Here is a 21,615-nt window from a genome sequence, read left to right as displayed (position 1 = left end):
AGGTGATTGAATATATTCAGGGACCAACTTGTCAGAAAACGACAGACACGGGTTCGGTTATCCAGTAGACAGAAGTTTTTATTGGGCACGTTTGCAAAGGTGGGTCCCTCCCGCAGCAATGGAGGAACCCCGAAGCAAGGTCTGACAGGTTTTTATACCCCCTATCTGTCCTCCCCCTCCTACGAGGGCTTGGCTCACAATCTCACCTTTTTTACCGCCCCGGAGCACCGCTAATTAACCGCAAAACCGCAGACATTCCACTTTCCGAATCCAATCAGCGCAATACACATTCCAATCCCCACTTGACCCGACAGCCGCCCCCTGCCGTTTCTCTTCACTCTGGTGCGAACGTGCCTCTTGCCTGCAGTCTTTCCTCCCTCCTGCCGCCCCTCTCCACTCTGGTGCGAGTGTGCCTTCTGCCCATCCTCCCTCCTGCCGTCCCCCCAAGGCTGCCCCATGGTGCACAGCGCTCTCCCCTAGCAAACATGGTTCGTTTGAGGCCCTCACTTCTCCCTGCCTTCTCACAAACTAAAGCCCTGATAAGACTGTATGAATGTAATTCCTTTACACAAGCTTCCCTGAATAAATCCAAGCTGTCAGGTCTAGAACTGCAAACAGAAAAGTCTCCAGAGACAAAATAAAACGCCGCACCGAGTTCTCGATTCCGAAACGGGGGACGAAGTGAAAGGAAAGCAAACCAGCAATTCCCCTATTCAGCCGCTCGGCCGAGCGAAGGATGTGCGCGTGCGCACTCGGTCGGGTTCAACTCGCCAGGCGCAACCGTGGCGCCGCCAGGAGCGTCGGTGTTTCCGCGCACGCCCGTTGCCGGTGCGGGGTGAGGCTGCGGCGCGCTTCGATGGAGTCGGCGGTGGAGGAGTTGATGCCCCGCCTCTTACCTGTAGAGGACTGCGACCTCACGGAAGACTTCGACCCCACGGTGCCCCCCCGAACTCCCCAAGAATACTTAAAGCGGGTCCAGTAAGTAAGCTGGTCGGGTGGTGGCGCCCGCCATGGAAGGAGGAGGGAGGCGTGGTGGGGCTGCGGCTGCGCTTGGTGATAGGGCGAATTTGGACGGGGTCGGCCCGGGACTGGCGCCGGCCGGAGAGACCGTGCTGTTTTCCTCCGTGCGGTGGGGTCTAGCAGGAACAGGCCCGGTTCGCGCGGCCCGCAAAGATAGCTAGCGATTGAGGATTTAGCGGATTGAAGGCGCCCTAATTTTTTCGGCGCTACTTAAGCGGACGCTAATATTTATGGTTGCCCCCGCCTTTAGCGGCTTGGTTAGGGGTAAATGCGCCAAGCATGTCTTCCATAAAGATGAACGGTTCTGGTAGGACCTGACAGGGTATTTCACATGTTCGCCTGTGTATAGTCTTGATATGATAATGCAGTATGGGGTTTGTTTTTCTGGGGGTGGGATTTCCTGCCTGAATTTAAGGTGGGCTAATAATGAAATGTGGCTTTGAGTCCATTCTATCCTTTTCATACTGATTCCTCTGGATTTTGACATTTTGTTTTTAACTTTAGTAATATTGGTTGTCACCTCCTCTCCAAATGATAAATAAGGCATGCAGACCTGGTATGATTAAGTCAGTGTTGTCCAAACTTGGCCACTTTAAGATGAGTGGACTTCAACTCCCAGAATTCCCCAGCCAGCACCCATGGCTGGCTGGGGAATTCTGGGAGTTGAAGTCCACTCCTCTTAAAGTGGCCAAGTTTGGACAACACTGGATTAAGTGATCTGCAGTCCTGGATTAAATGGAATGAAAGATGCCTGATACATTTCTGCATTGTGCCATGAATCTAAATTAATTTAAAAACTAAATTCATTATGACAAGATTTGAAGGAATACATCATGTAGCCTAGTTTTGTTCAAACTGTAATCCATCAGATGGAATGTAGCCTTTAGATATGTAACAAACCCACCCACTTTGTCTTATTTTGACAAACCCAGACTGATGATCAGATAAAGCTGGAATTATTTTTAAGGCTCTTCCAAGCTTAATTCTTTCATTAATTCCTAAATTAAGCTTGATTAGAAATTAAAAAGCATTTGAAATTTTGAACGTTTTTATTTTGTAGGATTGAAGCTGCAAAATGTCCTGATGTGGTTGTGGCCCAGATTGACCCCAAGAAACTGAAAAAGAAGCAGACTGTAAATATTTCAGTAGGTTTTTTTAAAATCATTATTATAAGTATAATGAAATACAGGGACCCTTCTCACGATTGGACGTCATCAGTACAGTACTGTTAAAACATTGCCAACTTTAAAATTAAACGCTTTATACTATCCATCTGCATAGTGTCTAGTCCTGCAAAATGGAACTTGAAAAAGTGGCTGTTAAAATTGAATAACATGACATTCTTTTATTATTATTATAATTTTTACTTGAAATTTTTAAACAGAAAAGATAAACATAGAAAAAATATAGAAAACAGAATAAAGAAAAAAGATTAAAAAAGAGTGCAGTAAATAAGAGAAAGAAAATAAATATTTAAAGAAGCAACTTCCGATCTTTACAGCAGTTACAAACTTACTTATTATCACTCCTCCCCCATCAAGGTTATATCACATAATTGACAACTTCCGGTGGGCACAATGGCGGCTTAGTCATCTCCATGAGAGGGGAGACAGCACTGCAGCTGGATTGGAGGCTGGCAGCAAGCACTGGCTGCCCAACTTGCTCCAGATTAAGGAGGAAGAGAAAAATCAACCCACTCAGTCTCTGGGACGGCCGTTCCTCGTAAGCCAATTGCAGAAACAGAAGCTTCTGCGAACAGCTTGTGAGTGAGCGGCTGGGAGGCAGGGGATCCATCTTCATTCACAGCTGTGGTACAGCCTAAATATGGACACTAGAGCTGGCCAAACCCCATTTCTAAATCACTTGAAATATAACTATTTTTCAACATAAGAGAGACCATCCTTTGCAACGGATAAGTAATTCTCTTGGTGTTTTTTCATAATTTCTGGGACTAAAACTTTAAAAGAAGAATGAGACTTTTATTGTAATTTGAACAATTCGCAAAAAGCTGGAAGATAAGGAGAATAAGAAAAAAGACACAAAAATTACTTATGATGAAAGGGGAAGATTTATTTGATGAAAGTTTAATTTTATGAAACTCCATCTGTATTAATGCATTTGATTTTTCTATGGGATTTTTTTTTTTCTGTGATATGCTTGTTGATTGGCTGGATTTTCAGAACAGAAGAAGATAGTAATTTGAGCTCTTTTTGCTGGTGCGTGCCTGCAATTACAGTGCGAAAGGCACTAGAGGGTGTGAACTGTCTGCTTACTTTCACTTACATAGTACCTACAGTTGCTTGCTTTGGGGAATAAAAATGGCTAGAAGAGGCCCTTTGGAGCAGCCGTTAGAAGATAAAACAACTTCTTTAAGTTTACTCAAATGAATGTTTGATGAATTAGGAGCTAAATTCAAGTCCTTTGAAAAAAAGAGAGAGGAAAGATTGGACAAGATGGTTAATTTTGAAATGGAGGTAGAGACTGATTTGAATGTGGATTTAGAGTTTCAAAAAATGCTGGATTATGAAGTTGGTATGAACAAAGATGGATTTGAAAATGGATTTAAAAATGCCAAAGGATAAGAGTGATATGGAAAAGGATGCCAGAACAGATTTACAAATGAAACCAACTGATGTCACAATGATCAAAGGTGACATATAAATAATGGAAAAGAAGAGTGACTTGGAAAGATTTTCTTGGATTTGCAAAAGGAATGTTGAATCGGAGAGGCTGTTACTGGGAAGAGACAAAGAGAAATTACTGGGCCTGTTTCTGGGAGAAGATGAGAGAATGATGAGGAATCAACTTGTGGGACATTGTTTGAAAGGATTAAAGATTAAGCTTTTTAAAAGTAAATAGAAGGTTTACACAGTGAATTTATTTGATTATGGTTAATATATATGTGGAGGTTTTTGTAGTTGTTAATGGGATTTTTTTGGGACCAGGATTGAAGTGACAAGGTTTTAAGGATCTGTATAAAGGGGGAGAGATTTCATTTGCTTTTTTTTTTAGGGAAAATAAGTTGGATTATAAAAAAAGATTTATTTTTGACTAAGGTTAAAATACATCTATCATTAAATTCATGGAATTTTGTTCTTACAGCAGTAAGGTTTTTATATGTACAAGGGTGGAAGGATATGACATTACCTAAAATGGAAGAATGGATGATGAAGCTGATAGAGTTGGCTGAGATGGTGAAATTGATGTTTGATTTAAGAAAAGACATTGTGTAATTTTAATGTTAATTGGAAACCTTTTTTGGACTTTCTGTGGGAAACAGAAAAAAATGAAATTATGTTGCATGGATTTGATTATTAGAAATAGTATGGATTTATAGTACTAATGAAAGTTATGTTGTAAACTTAGAGCAAGAGATTGATACTGTTATTTATATCTGTTGTGAGAAGGGCCAGAAGTCAATTCTTTTTTTTTTTTCTTTATCTTTCCTTTTCTTTGTTTTTTTGCACTTTTGACCTTGGTCATTCTTTTTTTCTCATTTTCCTTTTTTTCCCCTTATTTTCTTTCTTTAACATTAGTTTTTGTTAGTTTTTACTGTTTCTGTTTTGAAATGTAATAAAGTTATTTTTTAAAAAAGGTTACATTGTATAATTCACTTCTTCCCATATTCAGCCCTTTTCAGTCAGCAAATCCAGAAATCATCAAGTCATTTTTATCCATTTTCAACAAAATGTCCAGTCTTTTAGAAAAGTACTTATTGTTTTGTCCTTGATCAAACAGGTCAATGTTGCCATTTCTGCTAATTCTGTCATCTTCACAGTCCAGTCCTCCATTGTGGGTAGTTCTGTTTTTTTCCATCTTTGTGCATACAGAATACGGATAACATGACATTCTTAATGTTCTCTTTATATTGCCTGTATTTTTTTAGCTTTCAGGGTGTCAACCTGCTCCTGAAGGATACTCTCCAACTCTGAAATGGCAGCAGCAACAAGTGGCTCATTTTTCAGCCATTCGCCAGGTAACAGTGCATACAAATACACAAATTCTGTGATTTTATGTGGAGTGTTTCTCATGATGGTGCTGATTCTGGTCTTTGCAACCATAGTTCCCTTTTTTAGGAAGATGGCATTTTACTACTATAGCTGTTCGCTGTCAGTGAGAATTCCCAAGGCATAGAACTTACTGGGTGCCTCCCAGCCAAATCTACCTCGCAGATGTAATACTATGGGAAAATTCGGTCTTGTGCTGCATTTACATATAAGTGCATATGTAATAAAAATAGTACTAATAGTACTACTAGTAGTACTAATACTCCACTTTGAAGGCTTAAATGTCAATTATAAAGCACATTCTGAAATGAAATAATGTTATTTATTTATACAGTGTGTACAACAGCAGTGACACTGGATAGTGTATAGTGGGGTTCACCAAAGTGATCAGTATCAACCCCCAAGGGTCAATAGGACTATCCATTATTGTTGTTATTTATAGTACTATTAGTTAAAGTAGTACTTATTAAATTATTTTCATGTAATAAATGCTTGGGGATCGATGAACAACCTGAAACTTCATGGAGGGGTCGATGAGCTGAAGAGTTTGGGGGCCTGGTATAAAGAGCTGAAACAGTTAAAATAACAGTCCAAATAATACATGTAAACAAACTCCCCAAACCCAGTACCAATTTACAGTAAAAACAACAGCAGCCAGCAGAACTCAGCCTCCTGGCCCAAACACCAGGGGAAACAGCCAGGTCTTTAGTGCCATGCGAAGTTAACAGGGTCGGGGCCATCTGGACCTCCAGAGGGATGCCTTTCGACAGGGCAGGAACTACAACAGAGAAGGCATGACTTCTGGATCCAACAAAATAACTTATTTAATAGAATGGACCTGCTAAATCTGTTGGGGCAAGACTATGAGAGTATATTGCAGAAGTCTAACCTTGTGGTGATAATGGCATGAGTCACTGCAGCCAGGTCTTCCCACTCCAGGAAAGACTGGTGGGTGCAACAGCCAGAACTGGGCAAAGATCCTCCTGGCCATGGACTCCAGCTGCCTTTCCAGCAGGAGCCTTGAATCTGAGAGGAGCTGCTCTCTCAGGGGATCCTGCCACCTCATCAAGAGACAGCACCAGAACTAACAGAGACCAGCAATGGACAAGTAACTCCAACTTGCTAGGATTTACCTTAAGTCTGTTTCATCTCATTCACACACCAAAAGCCTCTAGACACCAGGATGACTTTGATAGCATCCCCAGCTGAGCCTGAATAGCAATATAAAATTGACTGTCATCTGCATATTGATGATATTGCACTCTTAAGCTGCCAAATGAATTCTTCCATTGGCTTCATATAGGTACTAAACAACATTGGGGAGAGAAGCTCTTTGAGATACTTTTTTATAGGAAGTGGTGTAAAATGGATTTAATAATAGGATTGTAATCTGGTTTAAATTTAATTGATTGTATAAACTAAGGAATTAATTAAATCTCCATAAATTTACATAGAGCTAAGAATAGCCACTCTGAAGGAGAAGTGAATTTTTATGAATCCAAATGAATAGTTCAGCAAGCATAATCTTAGAAGAGCTATTTGTTATATGTAAGAATACCATTTTTACTGTATCTGCCACCTGCAAGTATATGTTAAAAGTAATTGTCAATTAGGAGGGCCTTTTAATTGATCAAAAGTTTATATTTCAGAGTGTGAACAAGCACAGAAATCACTGGAAAGCACAGCATTTGGACAGCAATGTAACAATGGTGAGTAAAATGTAATATTTCCAGCATGCTATCAATTTACATGTATGCTATTAATAGCCATTAATAAAGATCTTTCTTTTTTATTTTGCTCCTGAGTTACACTATGTTGCCCTAACTATTTTAAATTAAAAATAAAGGGTAGAGAACCTTGAATAGAGGAAAATATTTTTTGCAAATATTTTGCAACATAATCAGTTCATTAAATAGAAAAAATAACCTAATTTTTTTCATTTCTTCAGCCGAGATCAGATGATGAAGAAGGTTGGAAAAAATTCTGCTTAGGTGAAAAGTTATATTTAGAGATAACAGATCAAATCTCCAGTGATGAAAATCCAGGAATTGATTATGTGCAGGTGAATGTTAAATCTCGCCTAAATGATTATACCACCTTTAAATAGCCATATTATGATCCAGAGTTTGTATGCATGTTCTGATATATGTATGAAGTTTGTACATATGATAACCATCCATAAATATCAACAATATAGTCTCTTTGTCCAACAGAACATAGAAAGAATCTGTTCTGCTGCTGCATATACCTGGAATATTTATTTTATATATTAAGTACAAAAAATCTTCAGAGACTAATATCATATATGTTCCAGTGATAGTAGAGGCACATTTAGTAGGGTTAGGCAAAAGGTCTTCTCAGTGACCACACTTCAAACTATGTAGCTCACTATCCTGGGAACCCAAGTAAGCCTGGGACCCTCTTGGCCATTCTGCAATTGATCAAGGCATTCCTTTTTAGGACAGCATTCACTCCATACTTAGTGTATAGCCTTACCAAAACATATTATCTGCTTTCTCTGCCTGTTCCTTTTAGAAAGCTATTACAAAGAAGGGTAACATTATTGTACTGAAGATTGCATTCTTTGTATTTCTCTTTCAAATGAGTTTAATTATGTACTGATTTTAATAGTTGGGCACGTAGTCATGCATATACATTAGAAAGACAGGATATAATTTTTATATAAATAAATATTAGGAACTCTTTTGGAAATTTCTTCAGCTTCAAAAGAAGCAAATGGTGATTGTTGCATGTATCTCTGGATCTTAACTACATTTTGTTTTTAACAAAGCTCTAAAAGTTAGAAATATCTAAACAGTCTTTCCTAAAGAAATGGCAATAACATGCTAGTCTTCAGATCTAAAATTAATTTTAAGTATTTCGTTTTCCAACCATTTCTAAAAATCCAACATACTCTGTTGTCTTTTCTTCCAGATTGGCTTTCCCCCATTACTGAGCATTGTTAGCAGAATGAATCAGGTACTTTGCTTTTATTGTGTGTTTCCATTTCCATTTGGTCTTGGTGGGACGAATCCAACTCTGCCTTTTTTTCCTACCTGCCTCCATAGTTTGCTTGAAAATCCTGAACTTGGATAATCCCAAATAGAGATGTATTGCTTAGGATCTGAAGAACTCTAAAGGTTCTCTCTCAGCCTTAAAGTAGTGATAAATTTAAGCAAATATTAGATCTAGATTGTTTTGTAATGAGAGGAAAGTATTTTTAAAAGGCCCAGAAAAGATGGAGAAATGCAAAAAAATTCTTCATTTCCCTTTTTGATCGGCTAGGCTGCAACTAACAAGGGATCAGGAATTTCAGAGTTCAGTAAATAATAGAATTGCCTTGCTCATGGCTGATAGCCAGCTCTTTATAGCTATACTGTCACTTATTTAAGTATTTCTTGACTGATTGTTTTAACGTGTATGCCACTGAATTTTCTAAACTCATGGCAGCTGACAACAAATTAAAATACAATAAAATTTTACACAATAACAAAAATCAGTACACCATAAGAACAAGCCAACAGTATAATAGCTAACAACAAATAAATAACATCTAATTACAGATGGCAAACAGTCATTTCTTAAAGGTTCTCCAAGTAAGTTTTGTCTTTAAAACTTCCAGGAAGTTCTCACTGAGGGGGCCAGTCTAACTGCTGAAAAGAGGCTGTCCTGTAACATAGGTTCTATGATGGAGAAGCAGTGTTTTCTAGCCTCAGGCCTGCCTCATGTCATGGAAGTCTCCTATCCTAATAGCGCCTCTTTTCAGAAGCAGCTAGTGGCACGCATACAGTTATTTCCATTTTTATATAAGTTTACACGAATACCTTTCACGCAACAAAACGATTTTCCAATTTGCTGTCAATAGAAAAAAAAAGAGTCCATAACACAAAGAATCCAATAATGTTCACCAGAAAAGAGACAGAGTTACTGAAAAAGGTACAAACAAAACAGTGCATTAATAGGAGTCCAAATAATGGATTTTGAGAGCTCTCTGAGCAGTTCTGTATTTTTTTTTCTGTAGTCCCCTTGGATCTTTAATTGGCTTGAATATATAAAGGTTATATTATGTATTTTCATTATATTTTCTTGCATACTTTTTAGGACAAGCTGTTTTAGCAACTATTTCATAAGATTGTAAAATATTACTTTTTGGTACTAGTTAGTCATTTGTTGAATTCGTCTAGCATTTGTATAAAACACCTAATTATAAATCTTCCCTAGTAATGCACTAGGGAAGAAGCAACCACTATGTAAAACTTTAACAGCTGTTTCTCTGTCCTAAAAGGCAACAGTGACCAGTGTCTTGGAATACCTGACAAACTGGCTTGTGGAGAAAGAATTTACTCCAGAACTGGTAACTTGCAGTTTTATGTTGTAAGAGGCATTATCCCGCTTTAATTAAATTGAAGGAAATTAAGCATATCTAATATTTTCTTTTATTTTGGAAATGTCAACATTAGTACTTGCCTTGCATTTAGTAGAGCTATAAAAAGGACATGTCCCTCTAAAACAAATGTTTTTGTATTGCTCTTTTAGTATTTCAAATTGCCTTCAGTTCTTAGTATTTATATTCCTTTTATATAGATTCTGTGTATGCCATAGCTGTATAAAAACCTAAAATGGTGGTTATACTCTAAAACTAAATTTTAAATCTATTTGTTATATCACTGAAGATGGATTTTAATGCCTACAGTTCACATCATTGTGCACAAGACTCTATAAAAAGAATAGCAAGTCAGCACCCACTGCACCCTGAAATGGTTCCCCGCAACCCTTCTCATTAAATCTTTTGAACTACCAAATACAAAATTTCAGAGTTCTCATGTGAAATCTGTAAACAATTTGCCATTCTCACACAAAGTTTTATAAACCCAGTTATTGCCTTAGATTTTTTTAAATGTGTACAGGCCTTGTGCAGTGATACCCAGATTCTGAAAAGACTGGTAGTCCTTCATCTAGAAGCTTTGTTAATTATCTGCATTAACTGATTTTGGCCTAAGGAATATGGGTTTATGCCCATTTATCTATGGTCTTATCACCATGGGATCAAATACATGTTGATAAACAAATCTTTTTTCACTTTAAGTGAAATTTAGCGGTTTCTTAAATTCTCATTTAAATACTGTAATAACAGACTGAACCTAATTCCTACTTGAAGCAGGGACCACTAGGAAATCCCACATCTGTAGACAAGACTAAAAAAAAAGTCCCAGAAGGTGACAAGGCAAACCATTTCTGCATTGTTGCCAAGAAACTGACATGGATGTGTCCATGAAAAAGAATCAATGCAAGGAAGATTTTATTTTTAAATTCTCATTGCAATTTCTTAAAATTTCTCTAGGGCAGATGGCTTTATGCTTTGTTAGCCTGTCTGGAGAAACCTTTATTACCAGAAGCTCATTCTCTAATTCGACAACTGGCTAGGCAGTGCTCTGAAGTGAGGGTGCTGGAGGTAAGCGGAACTAGTTGACTATTGCAGGGGAATACTAGAAGATCTAATCATGGTATTAGTTTGAAGCCTTCATTTCTCTGAAACATGTACCTTTTTGTTAATCTTGTTTCTTTGATGTTTCAGAATGATAATTCAAAACATGAGAAAAGGGCAATAGCTGTTACTATACTGAATGTTCAAAAGGTTGACATGATACGTTACTGTTTAGTCTTTGATGAATTCAATGAATATATAAAAGAGATAGTTCAGTGTTTTCTAGAAGTATATCAATCACAGACTATTGTGCTATCAATAGTATATTGAGCTATAAATATATCAATTAGACAAGTGCTGTCTATCACAGACTATTGCCAAAATCCATTGTAATTTGTTGGAAATTCATAACAGCTGTTGAGAAAAAGCAATTGCTTGAAATTTGGTGAAACAAACTTCATTAATGCTTTTCTTCCTTCCAATGCAGGAGAACAAGAATGACGAAAAAGTGTCTGCTCTAAACTTGTTAATTTGTTTGGTTGGAAGGTATGGCAAATGATTTTAACTACTAAATTCCTAAATTTATTTAAGGAAAATAAAATCTGAATCTCTCCACCATTATCCTCAAGAGTCTGCATCATTACTTATATGAGCATTATTCTGCAACAGTAGCTTGTATTTTTACTCAATTATATATTCTGTTTCTTTCTGGACATTTAAAAGGCAGTAATCAGCTGTTACTAGGTTATATTACAGAATATTACAGTATGCATTGGCAAGAACTAGCATATAGCCATATAATTTCTCTTTCTCTGATTTTGCCTCAGCCCTTCTCATGTCTCCTCATTCATTAGTGACCATACAGTCTGATTTCTTTTCATGAGTGTATTTTAAAGAGGAGAGGGCTTAAAATTGCACAATGAAATTCAATAATGATTACAACCTCTTTTATAAGGTCTCTCCATGCTGTCTTAGCTTCAAATGCTAGGCCTCAAGTCACATGCTGTATAATTCCATGCAAAAGTTCAATTCAGGGTGTACTGGATTAAATTGATTGAAAGGCATCTGAAGAGGTAGTTAAAATAGTATAATTCTCATACTACATAAATGTTCAGCTAAATGGAAATTTAGACAAGCTGTGTAGTGAAAGTACCACCTTTGTTTGATACATTTAAGTCTTGTCTGAATCTCTTCTTAATGATATTTACAACATCCATGTATTTTTTTTTCCCATCTAACAGGTATTTTGACCAACATGACCTAGCTGATGAGGCATCCTGATAAGCATCTGGAAACTATACACGCACAAGATACCACTCGTTCTCAGGCAGGACACCCCTGCTGGCAGTCAGCACCTTTATGATTGAAGTATGAAGAGTGAACATGCCACATGTTCCAATGTGACCTTACTGGATATGGTGTCGTACATTTGCAAACAAACTAATTTTAGCAAGTGAAGAGATTAATAAAATATTTTCTTATACATTTATTTGCCCATAATTCAGCTGATGTGAGATCTACATACAAACTATGTATGTCTCCTTATTCAAGGTACTACACAATGAAGCAGTAGGCTTATATCTTATTAAAGCCCAACAGAACTAAAGCAGACCAATAAAAAAGGCTATTTATGTTGAGCAATAAAATTTTCAAAAACATTAAGAGTGAACGTGGAGGCTTTAAAATACTGAGCTATTTCAGTCAATGCATTCATGTTTTCTTGGAAACACTATGGAAATAGTTTGCTGTTACTTTTCTTCAGGATGTTTCTTGACTTTCTAGTCAAACCTACAGCTCTGGGATTTCCTAGTGGTCTCCCATTCAAGTATTAACAAGGTCCAATCCTGCTTAACTTTTCTGAGACCAGCAACATTCACCCAGGTGTTCCCATCTGCTATGACCCTTCATTAGATATAGTAAAACCAGTCATATTTGATACCAAGCTGGCCTATGCTGTAGACTTTAAAACAATGTGAATTTCCTTTGAATAGTAGATTGATAAAAGCAAATACTAGTTCTATATATGGAATTGGGGCAAACACTGATCTAGGTGGAGTCCTTAGTGCTCTCTAAGCTTGGTTGTTTACTTGCAGATGTTTCATTACCCAACTAGGTAACATCAGAGAGCACCAAGGACTCCACAGTTCAACCCTGAGCTACATATATTCTCTTCTACTGATCTTTAGAAACAATTGCATTAAACATTGTTTATACCTAGCTGGAATGATTCATACCTTCCTTACTGTTAACTACTGCTTGTTCAGAAACACTGCAAGAACTTTTTTCATATGATGATAAAAACAGATAAAGCATATTCCTCTGTTGTCAACATTTAAACTAGATTCTGACCATTATGTCAAACTTAGCCAAACCAGATTAATGTCTACACATCTGTTTCTGAGGGATGTATTTGGCTATGAGCAAAAGGTTACTTCTTGAATATAAGGCCTCTGATTATTCTACCTTCCTATAGTTATCAGTCTCCATGTACTATCAGTTTCAATTCGATGGGCAAGACTTCAGAACTCATGCCTGCCCACTGGCAGCTTGGGGGCTACCCTGCAGCCACTTCACTGTTCCAACATGTCAAAACCAATCCATTAATTCTAAGTCCCTGTTTTAAGTCTCAACTTTATAAAGAAAATCCAGTACATAATAGAAATATGAAAGCTAACAATGGATAAGACTGAAATGTATTACATAAATAGCTAGCAGACAACACTTCACACATCTACACATTAAATATGATTTGGAACAATAACTGCCCAGTTCAAGCCTAATCGTTAGATTAAAATTCTTTATGTAATTATTTAAACTTTCAGCTAGATAAGTAAGTGCATCCTTTTTTTTCCCCACTATAACATTCTTTTAGTTCCATGGCCCTGAATCACTTCAACATTGCAAAATTAAAATTGTGTAGAATTAACCAGATACTAGAGCATAGCATTTATTTAGGATATTCTATTCATCCTTACAAACATGTAAAATTCATATTCATGGGCACACAAATTGAACATAATTAAAAATCTACCAGCAAACCTATGAAGAATGGCGATCACATCTGGAAAACTAATATATTTGGCAAAGCTGACACATAATACAACACAGGATAGCTTCATGTGGTTATAAATAAAATACAGTTCATTTTGCCATTTTACAAAGCAAGAAAATGAATTTAATATGTTACATCTTCTGTATCATCACTTGAAATTTACCTGCAAACAAAAAAAAATTGTTAAAGGATATTCATTTTATCAGAAACAACTTTATGTACTTCAAAAAATTCTAGTCATGTTCAGTTTCAAGCATTTTGAAGTATATTTAAAATGCAATTTATTCACTTCCTTGATGAGTAGAATTTATCTGGGAGTAAATAAAGTATTGGACTACAATCTCTGTTTCCTCCTCGATTGATTACTTTCACATTCTGAAAATCCCAATTTTTTTCTATCTAAATTTGAATATAATTCAGCGCATGTTTATTCAAAAAGCCCTCTATTACTCTATTAATATTATAATAATATTTATTAATAGTAGATAATATTAACATTATTATTTGATACGGTTATCAAACAGAGAAACTGTCTTAATTGAATTGTGCGAGAGAGTAGAGAACAAACAGCTACTCCATTTCTAGTGCTGCAAAAATATCTGGCTTTGTATGACATGTAGAGAAAAAGCAGTCTTCATGATGTTTAGGAAAGATCTGTGAATTGAAGCAGATGTTCTGTTCAGCTTGACAATTCTAAATGGACATTACTGCCAACTCATGTTATTTCTTAGCCATTAAGGTACAGTATAGTTTTCTGTTCTAGCACCAGTATTTTAAAAGCAACTGTTTTGTAATTTCACTTACTATCTTATGTATTAAACAGAAAAGAGAGCAGAGTTATCGCATTTTGCTAATACAATGCATACTTACATGCAGGCATTGTTGAAACTTCAGCTGTCACAATACTCTTTATTCCCAAATTTGATAAAGCGCCTCTAATTAGTCCACATGTAAATGCCAAATACTGCAAGATATATCAAGCCAGAACATACACAATAAAACTCTAATCTAAATAATTTATACAACTCATACTGAGGAAGTACAAACTTATTTCTGTGGCCTGAAAAGGAAGAAGCTTGCATCAAATTTCAAACCATTAATGGCTCAATGAGGTAAAAGGTAGAGAGGGGCACTTTTAATATTATTTGCTCCTTTTTCAGACTTTGTTTAAAAATATTTTTATCATTATTTCCATTAGAAGGGAAATAAAGTATATTATTATAGGGCTAGCATAGTTTTTCTCCCATAACAGTAAGTGGGGGGCGGCGTGTGTGGAACATACAGAAAATGGAAAGGCTTGGATCTTGATCCATTTCTGAAATGCACATTTTGCCCTTTCTGCCCAAGTTCTAATGGAAGTTATACTACAAATGAAGCTTTGCAAAAATGGGCTTTTTCCACTCAAAGTACTCCATGGGCAGAGATCTCCAAAATCTTACAGTTTGGAAGACATTTTCTAAGAATCACAGGATGACAGAGTCAGAAGGGATTGCTGGTGTGGGTCTTCCGGGCTGTGTGGCCGTGGTCTTGAAGTGGTCTTGAAGTGTGGCCGTGGACTTCAAGACCACGGCCACACAGCCCGGAAGACCCACACCAGCCATCGTATGCCGGCCGTGAAAGCCTTCGACAATACACTCAGAAGGGATTGTTTAGGTCAGTGTTTCTCAACCTTTTTTCACCTATGGCCCCCTTCCGACCTGGTTTTTCTCCCGTGGCCCCCCTGTCCAGGTCTCATTACCAGGTATGGACACGGTACAGTAACTGGTACACTTTCTGGCATCAACAAGACAATTTGCAGTATAATACACTTTGCTTTTCTGTGGCTCCCTCAGCATATGCCATGGCCCTCCGTTACATGTTTTTTACCAGTAGCCGCCTTAAAATATCCTAGGGCCCTGGTTGAGAACCACTGGTTTAGGCCATCAAATCCAATCCCCTATACAGTACATGAATCCAAAAGCATTCCATACAAATGGCTATTTAGCCTTCACTTGAGCACATCCAATGAACACAAGCTCTCTACCTCTTTGGGTAATGGATTTCATTATTTTTACTGTTGTGAAGGGTTTTTCTATAAAATTCAACCAGACTTTGCTTTGTGTAACTTAAATCCTTTATTCCGTGCCCTCAATTCTGCAACAAATAAGAACTGCCTTCACTTTCTATGTAACCATTATCATCTTTTTTCAGAGCTCAACAATACTCCTATCTATCTTTATATATCTTAATTTGTAATCCCCTAATTATCTTTGTTGTCCTTCTAATTTCTCTGAATCCTTTTTGAAGTACAGTGCCCAGAATAGTACTCAAACTGGAGTCTGATGTTGAATGGAGTAGATTAGTTCCTGTGATTTGGAAATTATACTTTCTGTTGATACAATGTAAAATTACATTCAACTTTTTTGCAGCCATATCACACTTCCAGCTCATGTCCAATTTGCAACCAACTACCACATGCAGAAGGCTACATACTTAGCCATCGTAAATGCATGTAATTTAAGCTGAAAAGGAGCCAATCAAAAGGTTATGTTGAATGTGTTTTTGGCCACTGCGGGGGGTGGGTGTTGATGGGTTTTTGTTTGGGGATTTTACTTTGTAAGCTACCTGGAGTCACTATGTGTGAGTTGGGTGGCCATATACATTTTCTAAACAAAACAAATAATAATACTATAGTCCACCTTAAAGGTTACCAGAACAGGGAAAACAATAGCCAGGCTGTTCAGGACATGGAGTCAGCATACCAGTTATACATGTTTAAAGAATCCCATACAGTACTGCAAAGACAATTTGGCTCTTTCTCAATAACAAGATAAGCATAAAATTAGCAGTTAAATAGCCTTTTCAAAATAGGTTGAATGCAGTTCCAAAGAAAAAGGAGAGATAAAGGACTATAAGCAAAAATCTCTTTTGTCTTATAATACTGGCATGAGTACAAGGATGCATGTCTAATAGCTAGAATACACTTAATTGATCAGATGCTTTATAGACACATTTCCCATCCAATATTTTTCTTCCAAATTCCACATAACAGTCACACAAATTAAAAAACAGTATGGTGATTATACTGTTCAAAGGTTCATCTGAAAGAATAACAGCTTAAACCAGGTAGAATTATTGGAGTCTACGTGCTGGCACCACATCCTGTGTCTTTCCCACATATGTCCCCATGTCTTGCTTTTAGATTTCGTCACATTCAATAGCAAAGTCTGGAGAGATTTCTAGTCACATCCCTTTGAGTAAAAACAGAACTCTCCCTCAGTTGGATATGAAGAAGGAAAGATTGGCAGGCCCTGCACAGTTCGTCACTTTACCAGGTCTTAGCTCCTCATATGTTCAGACAAATCAACACAGCATCCATAAAAGGACCAGCATAATGTACATAATATGCAACCTTTGCACATAGAGAGAAAGGGAGGGAGCAGGAAACCACAATTTCATATTGCCTCCCTACACATATATAGAGAGACATTGGGCTTAATGACAATCCATTAAAGAATTGACATTTTAAAGCTACTTTCAATATGATATAAAACACATACCTTAGGGGCATGTTCCAAATATTGCTTTCCTGCAGACATTTGAGTCAAAAGACGAAATTTGTTATCCTGAAGTACGTAGATACCCTGCAGAAATGAACATTTTCCACTTTAAATTTTATTTAATACATTTATATCCTGCTACTCCTTTTAATGTCACACACAAACATTTCTTAGAAAGATGATCCATGTATCAATAGAATTTGTTAAGATTGCCCATATATAGCTAAATCAGAGTTTTTACATTTTTCATTAGGGATGCATTAGCAATTTTACTACTGCAAATATAGCCCTCTTACCCTCAATCAACTTAGAATCAGTTTTCAAGCTTTAAAAATTAATCAGTCAGTGCCTAGCTGTCACGGGTTTTTTGAGTCCCACTGGACTCATGTTCCAAAAAGTATGGGAGAATCAAGTGAGTGACTAAAGAAAGAGACAAGAGTTTAAAAAAAACTTTTTAATGTCTTAAGAGTAGTAGAAGATAGCTAAAGGTTAGGAATGGCCCAATCTGGAGTAGGGGTGGAAAAAAAGAAGAGGTAATAAAGAGGTAGAAAGGACACTAGTAATCAAACAAGAAATACACACACACATACACACACACAGAGCAGTAATTTATACATGCAAATTGAGATTTACTTGTGCCAAATGAAGCAGTAATTTGCGTTTTTGAATTTACTATCATGACTAGAAAGACAAAAAGGGTCTCCATATCACTTACATTTTCAAAACAATGTTTTATGGCGGCGGGGTTAGTGAACTCAGACATTTAGCAGAATATCAAGTGATATAATATGCATATACATACATTTAGCAGAATTGGAATACTTCCTAGGTCTTTCAGAGGAATATATAGGAAATGCGCATATTTTAAGAAAAAAATTAATTGTAAGCCGCCCAGAGTCACCCTCGGGGGGAGATGGGCAGCATATACATTAATTAATTAATTAATTAATTAAATAAGTAAAGAGTACATAAAGAAGACAGTGGATTATGCTGTGTAATGTATCATCAGCTTACCCTTATGATGATCAAACTGACTATAGTAAGTGTCGTATTACCCAAGCTAGGATTCATTTTTATATTCAAAGCAACTTTCACTATAAGTTTTTATTAATGTTTTTAAAACTTCAATGAAAGTATAGGCAAAATATTATTCAAGACTAGAAATACTGCTGACACTCATCAAGGAGAAAAATAATTGCATTCCTATTGTTAATTAAAACAGAAAAATAACTTGAGCCCTATGTACATGTTGCTCTCATTTATGACATCCATATACCTAGCCAACATTTATGCACTGAATTCAAATGTCTGAAAAGGAACAGCATACCATAGCAATGGAACATAGTTTGACTGCGTGTTCTACAGAGTACCTGATGATTGGTCCTGAGATTATCGATTTGTTTTTTGAATACAGTAGTCCAAAAATCTTTGCAGATAAACTTCATTATATCTAATTCATCTTTGAATCTGGCAGTATCTTTGGTGAACCTGAGAAAAAGCAACCCAAATAGCAGCAGCGCTTGATCATCTTCACATAGGTAATATCAACACTTAGCTGTAAGTGAAACATTAGGTCAGAAAGCTAAAAGAAAAGTATGCACAACCCACTCAAACCTAAAACACACCAACTGATTTTATAACAGGAGATGGCTGAAGGGCTACACCTGTGGCTGAACATATACTTTGCATGCAGAATATAGAGGGCTCGGTGGGCTACATTGAAAAAAATGGCAGCTTCTTTGCTATTGCATCCACTAAGTTATAAATATCATAATTCATAAAATATGCAGTTAACTTTTTGCATACTATTTGCCAACTTTCTCTCTTAAAGTTAAATTGCAGCAGTGCACGCTATTTTTCATTTTTTATTTATTTCTTTGACAATTATAAAAATATAATAACTTAGGTCTTCTACACTACATTGATAAAAATACTGTTAAGTATTTGAATATATAGTACAGTATGAATGAAAAAATATGTTATATTTCTAAAGACAAAAGAAATCTGGTTGGAAAAATGTACATAGGACTATAGTAAGAGCAATGAGAGATTACCCAAAAAGTTAAAATATGGAATTAAGAGAAAGTATATAAGAATAGAAATTCCCTAAATTTCTCCAACGCAAATCAATTTCTTTCTAACTGGCAATATAAGATCTAGCCTTAGTGTTTTACCACTTTTGAATCCCTGCATTTTCTCTTTCAAAAATTAATAAAAGAGTATATTGTAACATGTGCGCAATGAAAATTTGACAATTAAAAACCCACCAGACATAAATCAATGTATTTTCTTACAGATGAAACAGTTCAGTACTGCACAACCATTATAAACATTCACTCCAGCTACTGATAATCAATATTTCTAACCCCTAACGTTTTCTTATACTACTTGTGTGTAGTGCAACTTTCCCAAACCTGAGACCCACTAACAGCTGTGCTGGCTGGGAATGGCGGGAGGACATGTTGTCCAACACATGTGGAAAAGCTTGCTTTAGAACAAGCAACATTCTTTATCCTCATAAGATGGACTGAATGTGTATGCGGTCTTAGAAGAATATTAGTAACCCTGGTGAAGTACTTTAAAATAGGGGGGGCATGGCTAATGGCCATGCTTAATATTTTCAGGGCACTGAGGACCACAAAGTGGGTGATACTAACAAGGGCACAGAAAAGTTTAGTCTTACTGTAATATACCTATTTTAGATACTATGCTACAGCTTCAGCTATTTCTCATCCCAAATAGATAAAAACAGTTTTTAACAAAGATAGTCCAAGGGTGTTCTAGGAACTGAAAAAAGGGGGTCGGGGAAACTGCATTTGGCCCTGGCATCACAGATTTCACAACCCCATTCTACAAGAAAGAAAATTGTCAAAAGAGAAAGTAAACATTTCACTCACCTTTCTATTAATCCTTGTCCTACTCTAAATCCCATGTTTTCCAATTTTGTAATACAACGCCCATTTTCCTGTAATTACAAAAAGAGAAGCTTGTAGCAGTTGTAAATAGTTTATTTTTTTTATGGCTTTTAAATTTTCTACTTTCAGTTCTCTCTTACTTCATATGTTTTAAAGTACAATCAAAATGTAATCTACTGTGACACTTGCCATGGAAGAACAGTAGGTCTGAGACAATCAAACATGCATGTACTACCCTTTTATTGTGCTAATAAGGGACAGTTGTTAGTCTGTTGTAGCAAAACCACAATCATGTGGCATTTGAAAGGCTGCCAACTGTTAATAAGATGGGCAGCAGGAGGTACCCAAAGCCACTTCATTGAATATCAAGGTCAATTCCACCAGGAAGGGAAACAGGACCTTCATGAGAAGCCAACTGTCAGGCTTTGCCTCTCCTGTAGCCATCCCACAGGATGTGACAAGAGTACCAATTTACAACTCCTCCAAATGGGCAGTTTCTGTCATTCAAGTGACAGAATCTATCCTATGAAAGAAAAGAAAAAAGAAAAAAGAAAAAAGAAAAAAAGGCAAGCATGGTGCATAAAAGGAAAAAAAACTTCGGAAATAAGTAATCAGGTCGGTAAAATAAAGCCATACATTTACCATTAGAAAAGTAAGGTTCTACATTAATTAAAAAAAGAACCAGACTATTTCTTAGGCTAAAATAAGTGACAACAAATAATTTCTGTTCCCTTCAAATCCTCCCTTCTACTACCATTTCTTGTCACCCAGAGCCAATAACAGGAAGAGAAACGTACGAATTCAACGCTACCCCCGCCCCGGTCGGATTTGTCCAAAATGACCTCCGAGCCCGCACCCCGAGCACGATGTCTAAGCAATCTGATCAGCCCCTGAAGCCCGTAAGAAACCCCGGGCAGGGCCACCGTTCGGTCCCCAAAGAGGTGCCACCACCGACTCAGGCTGAACAGCCGTTTCGAAATTGGAAGCGCCCACTTGGCTCTAAGAAAAATGAGTTGGAGGAGCTGTTCTCAAACCGAAGGGCTCCGAAGGCTCGCCTCTTTTCCCTACACGCGAGAAGTGTCGGGCTCCTGCCTAGAAACTCGCACTCACCCCATCGCCTTGCTCGGCAGCGCGGTACAGTCCGGACACCATTTCGTTGTGTAACAAGAGGAAGAGAGCTTCGTCCGCCATCTCCGACTTGTTCATGCCGGGTGGCTCCCACCCAGAGAAAAGACCAAAAGCCCCCGGCCGCCCTCCGGCCCTCCGCGGTGCAGTGCAAACCAACCTCCGGACCTCTTGTTAAGACCCGAGGGGGCGCACCAAGGCAACCGGCGGCAGCGGCGTCGGGGCGGAGCTCCTGGACGTTCCGGCCTCGATTAGTCACTGCCCCGGCGGGTAGTGCGCTCTTCTAAGTAAATAATAGGCGCGGGGTAGCGTTAAAACGTTTTCTGAGCACGCGCTGGGTTCATTTCGGAATAATGAGTAATTTTCTTCAGAAAAGAAAAAACCGTAAGAGAAATATATTTATCATGGTGCAGTGGGTCAATGGTTAGTAACTATATGGGACTCTAGGCATGATTTTACTGTTGAGAAGAGTGGCAATGGAAAGGAATCAGTATACCTCCTTGAAAAATTATGCCTTAATTTTGCAATACTG

General features: G+C 37.4%; 2 protein-coding genes across 4 annotated transcripts; one reads left to right on the top strand and one right to left on the bottom strand.

Annotated features, from left to right (window-relative positions):
• Positions 1 to 724: 724 nt before the first annotated feature.
• On the top strand, positions 725 to 13,844 carry GEMIN2 (gem nuclear organelle associated protein 2). Of its 3 annotated transcripts, none has more exons than XM_088145352.1 (10): positions 725 to 978; positions 2,081 to 2,153; positions 4,907 to 4,996; positions 6,677 to 6,736; positions 6,976 to 7,089; positions 7,962 to 8,006; positions 9,313 to 9,381; positions 10,369 to 10,479; positions 10,940 to 10,998; positions 11,694 to 13,844. In XM_088145352.1, exons 1-10 carry the CDS (start codon positions 737 to 739, stop codon positions 11,731 to 11,733), a joined length of 903 nt encoding a protein of 300 aa, XP_088001478.1. In that variant the 5' UTR covers positions 725 to 736; the 3' UTR covers positions 11,734 to 13,844. The 3 variants fall into 3 exon arrangements, with proteins under 3 accessions (XP_088001478.1, XP_088001477.1, XP_025028881.1); XM_088145351.1 differs by having other exon boundaries at positions 736 to 978; positions 2,081 to 2,165; XM_025173113.2 differs by lacking the exon at positions 725 to 978 and adding an exon at positions 1,087 to 1,327 and having other exon boundaries at positions 2,081 to 2,165.
• On the bottom strand, positions 13,384 to 21,342 carry TRAPPC6B (trafficking protein particle complex subunit 6B). The gene is made up of 6 exons (XM_007438093.4): positions 21,069 to 21,342; positions 19,941 to 20,008; positions 18,414 to 18,531; positions 17,044 to 17,127; positions 14,375 to 14,468; positions 13,384 to 13,667 (listed from the first exon to the last, which is right to left on the bottom strand). The coding sequence occupies exons 1-6, from the start codon at positions 21,162 to 21,164 to the stop codon at positions 13,636 to 13,638; spliced, it is 492 nt and encodes a 163-aa protein (XP_007438155.1). The 5' UTR covers positions 21,165 to 21,342; the 3' UTR covers positions 13,384 to 13,635.
• Positions 21,343 to 21,615: the final 273 nt, after the last annotated feature.

This window comes from Python bivittatus, unplaced genomic scaffold (assembly GCF_059951505.1).
Source record: "Python bivittatus isolate LINGU-HERP-01145 unplaced genomic scaffold, Pbiv_v1 ctg000480_np1212, whole genome shotgun sequence".
Lineage (NCBI taxonomy): Eukaryota > Metazoa > Chordata > Lepidosauria > Squamata > Pythonidae > Python > Python bivittatus.
Note: the sequence above shows the minus strand (reverse complement) of the source record. Positions and strands in the feature narration are given on the sequence as shown.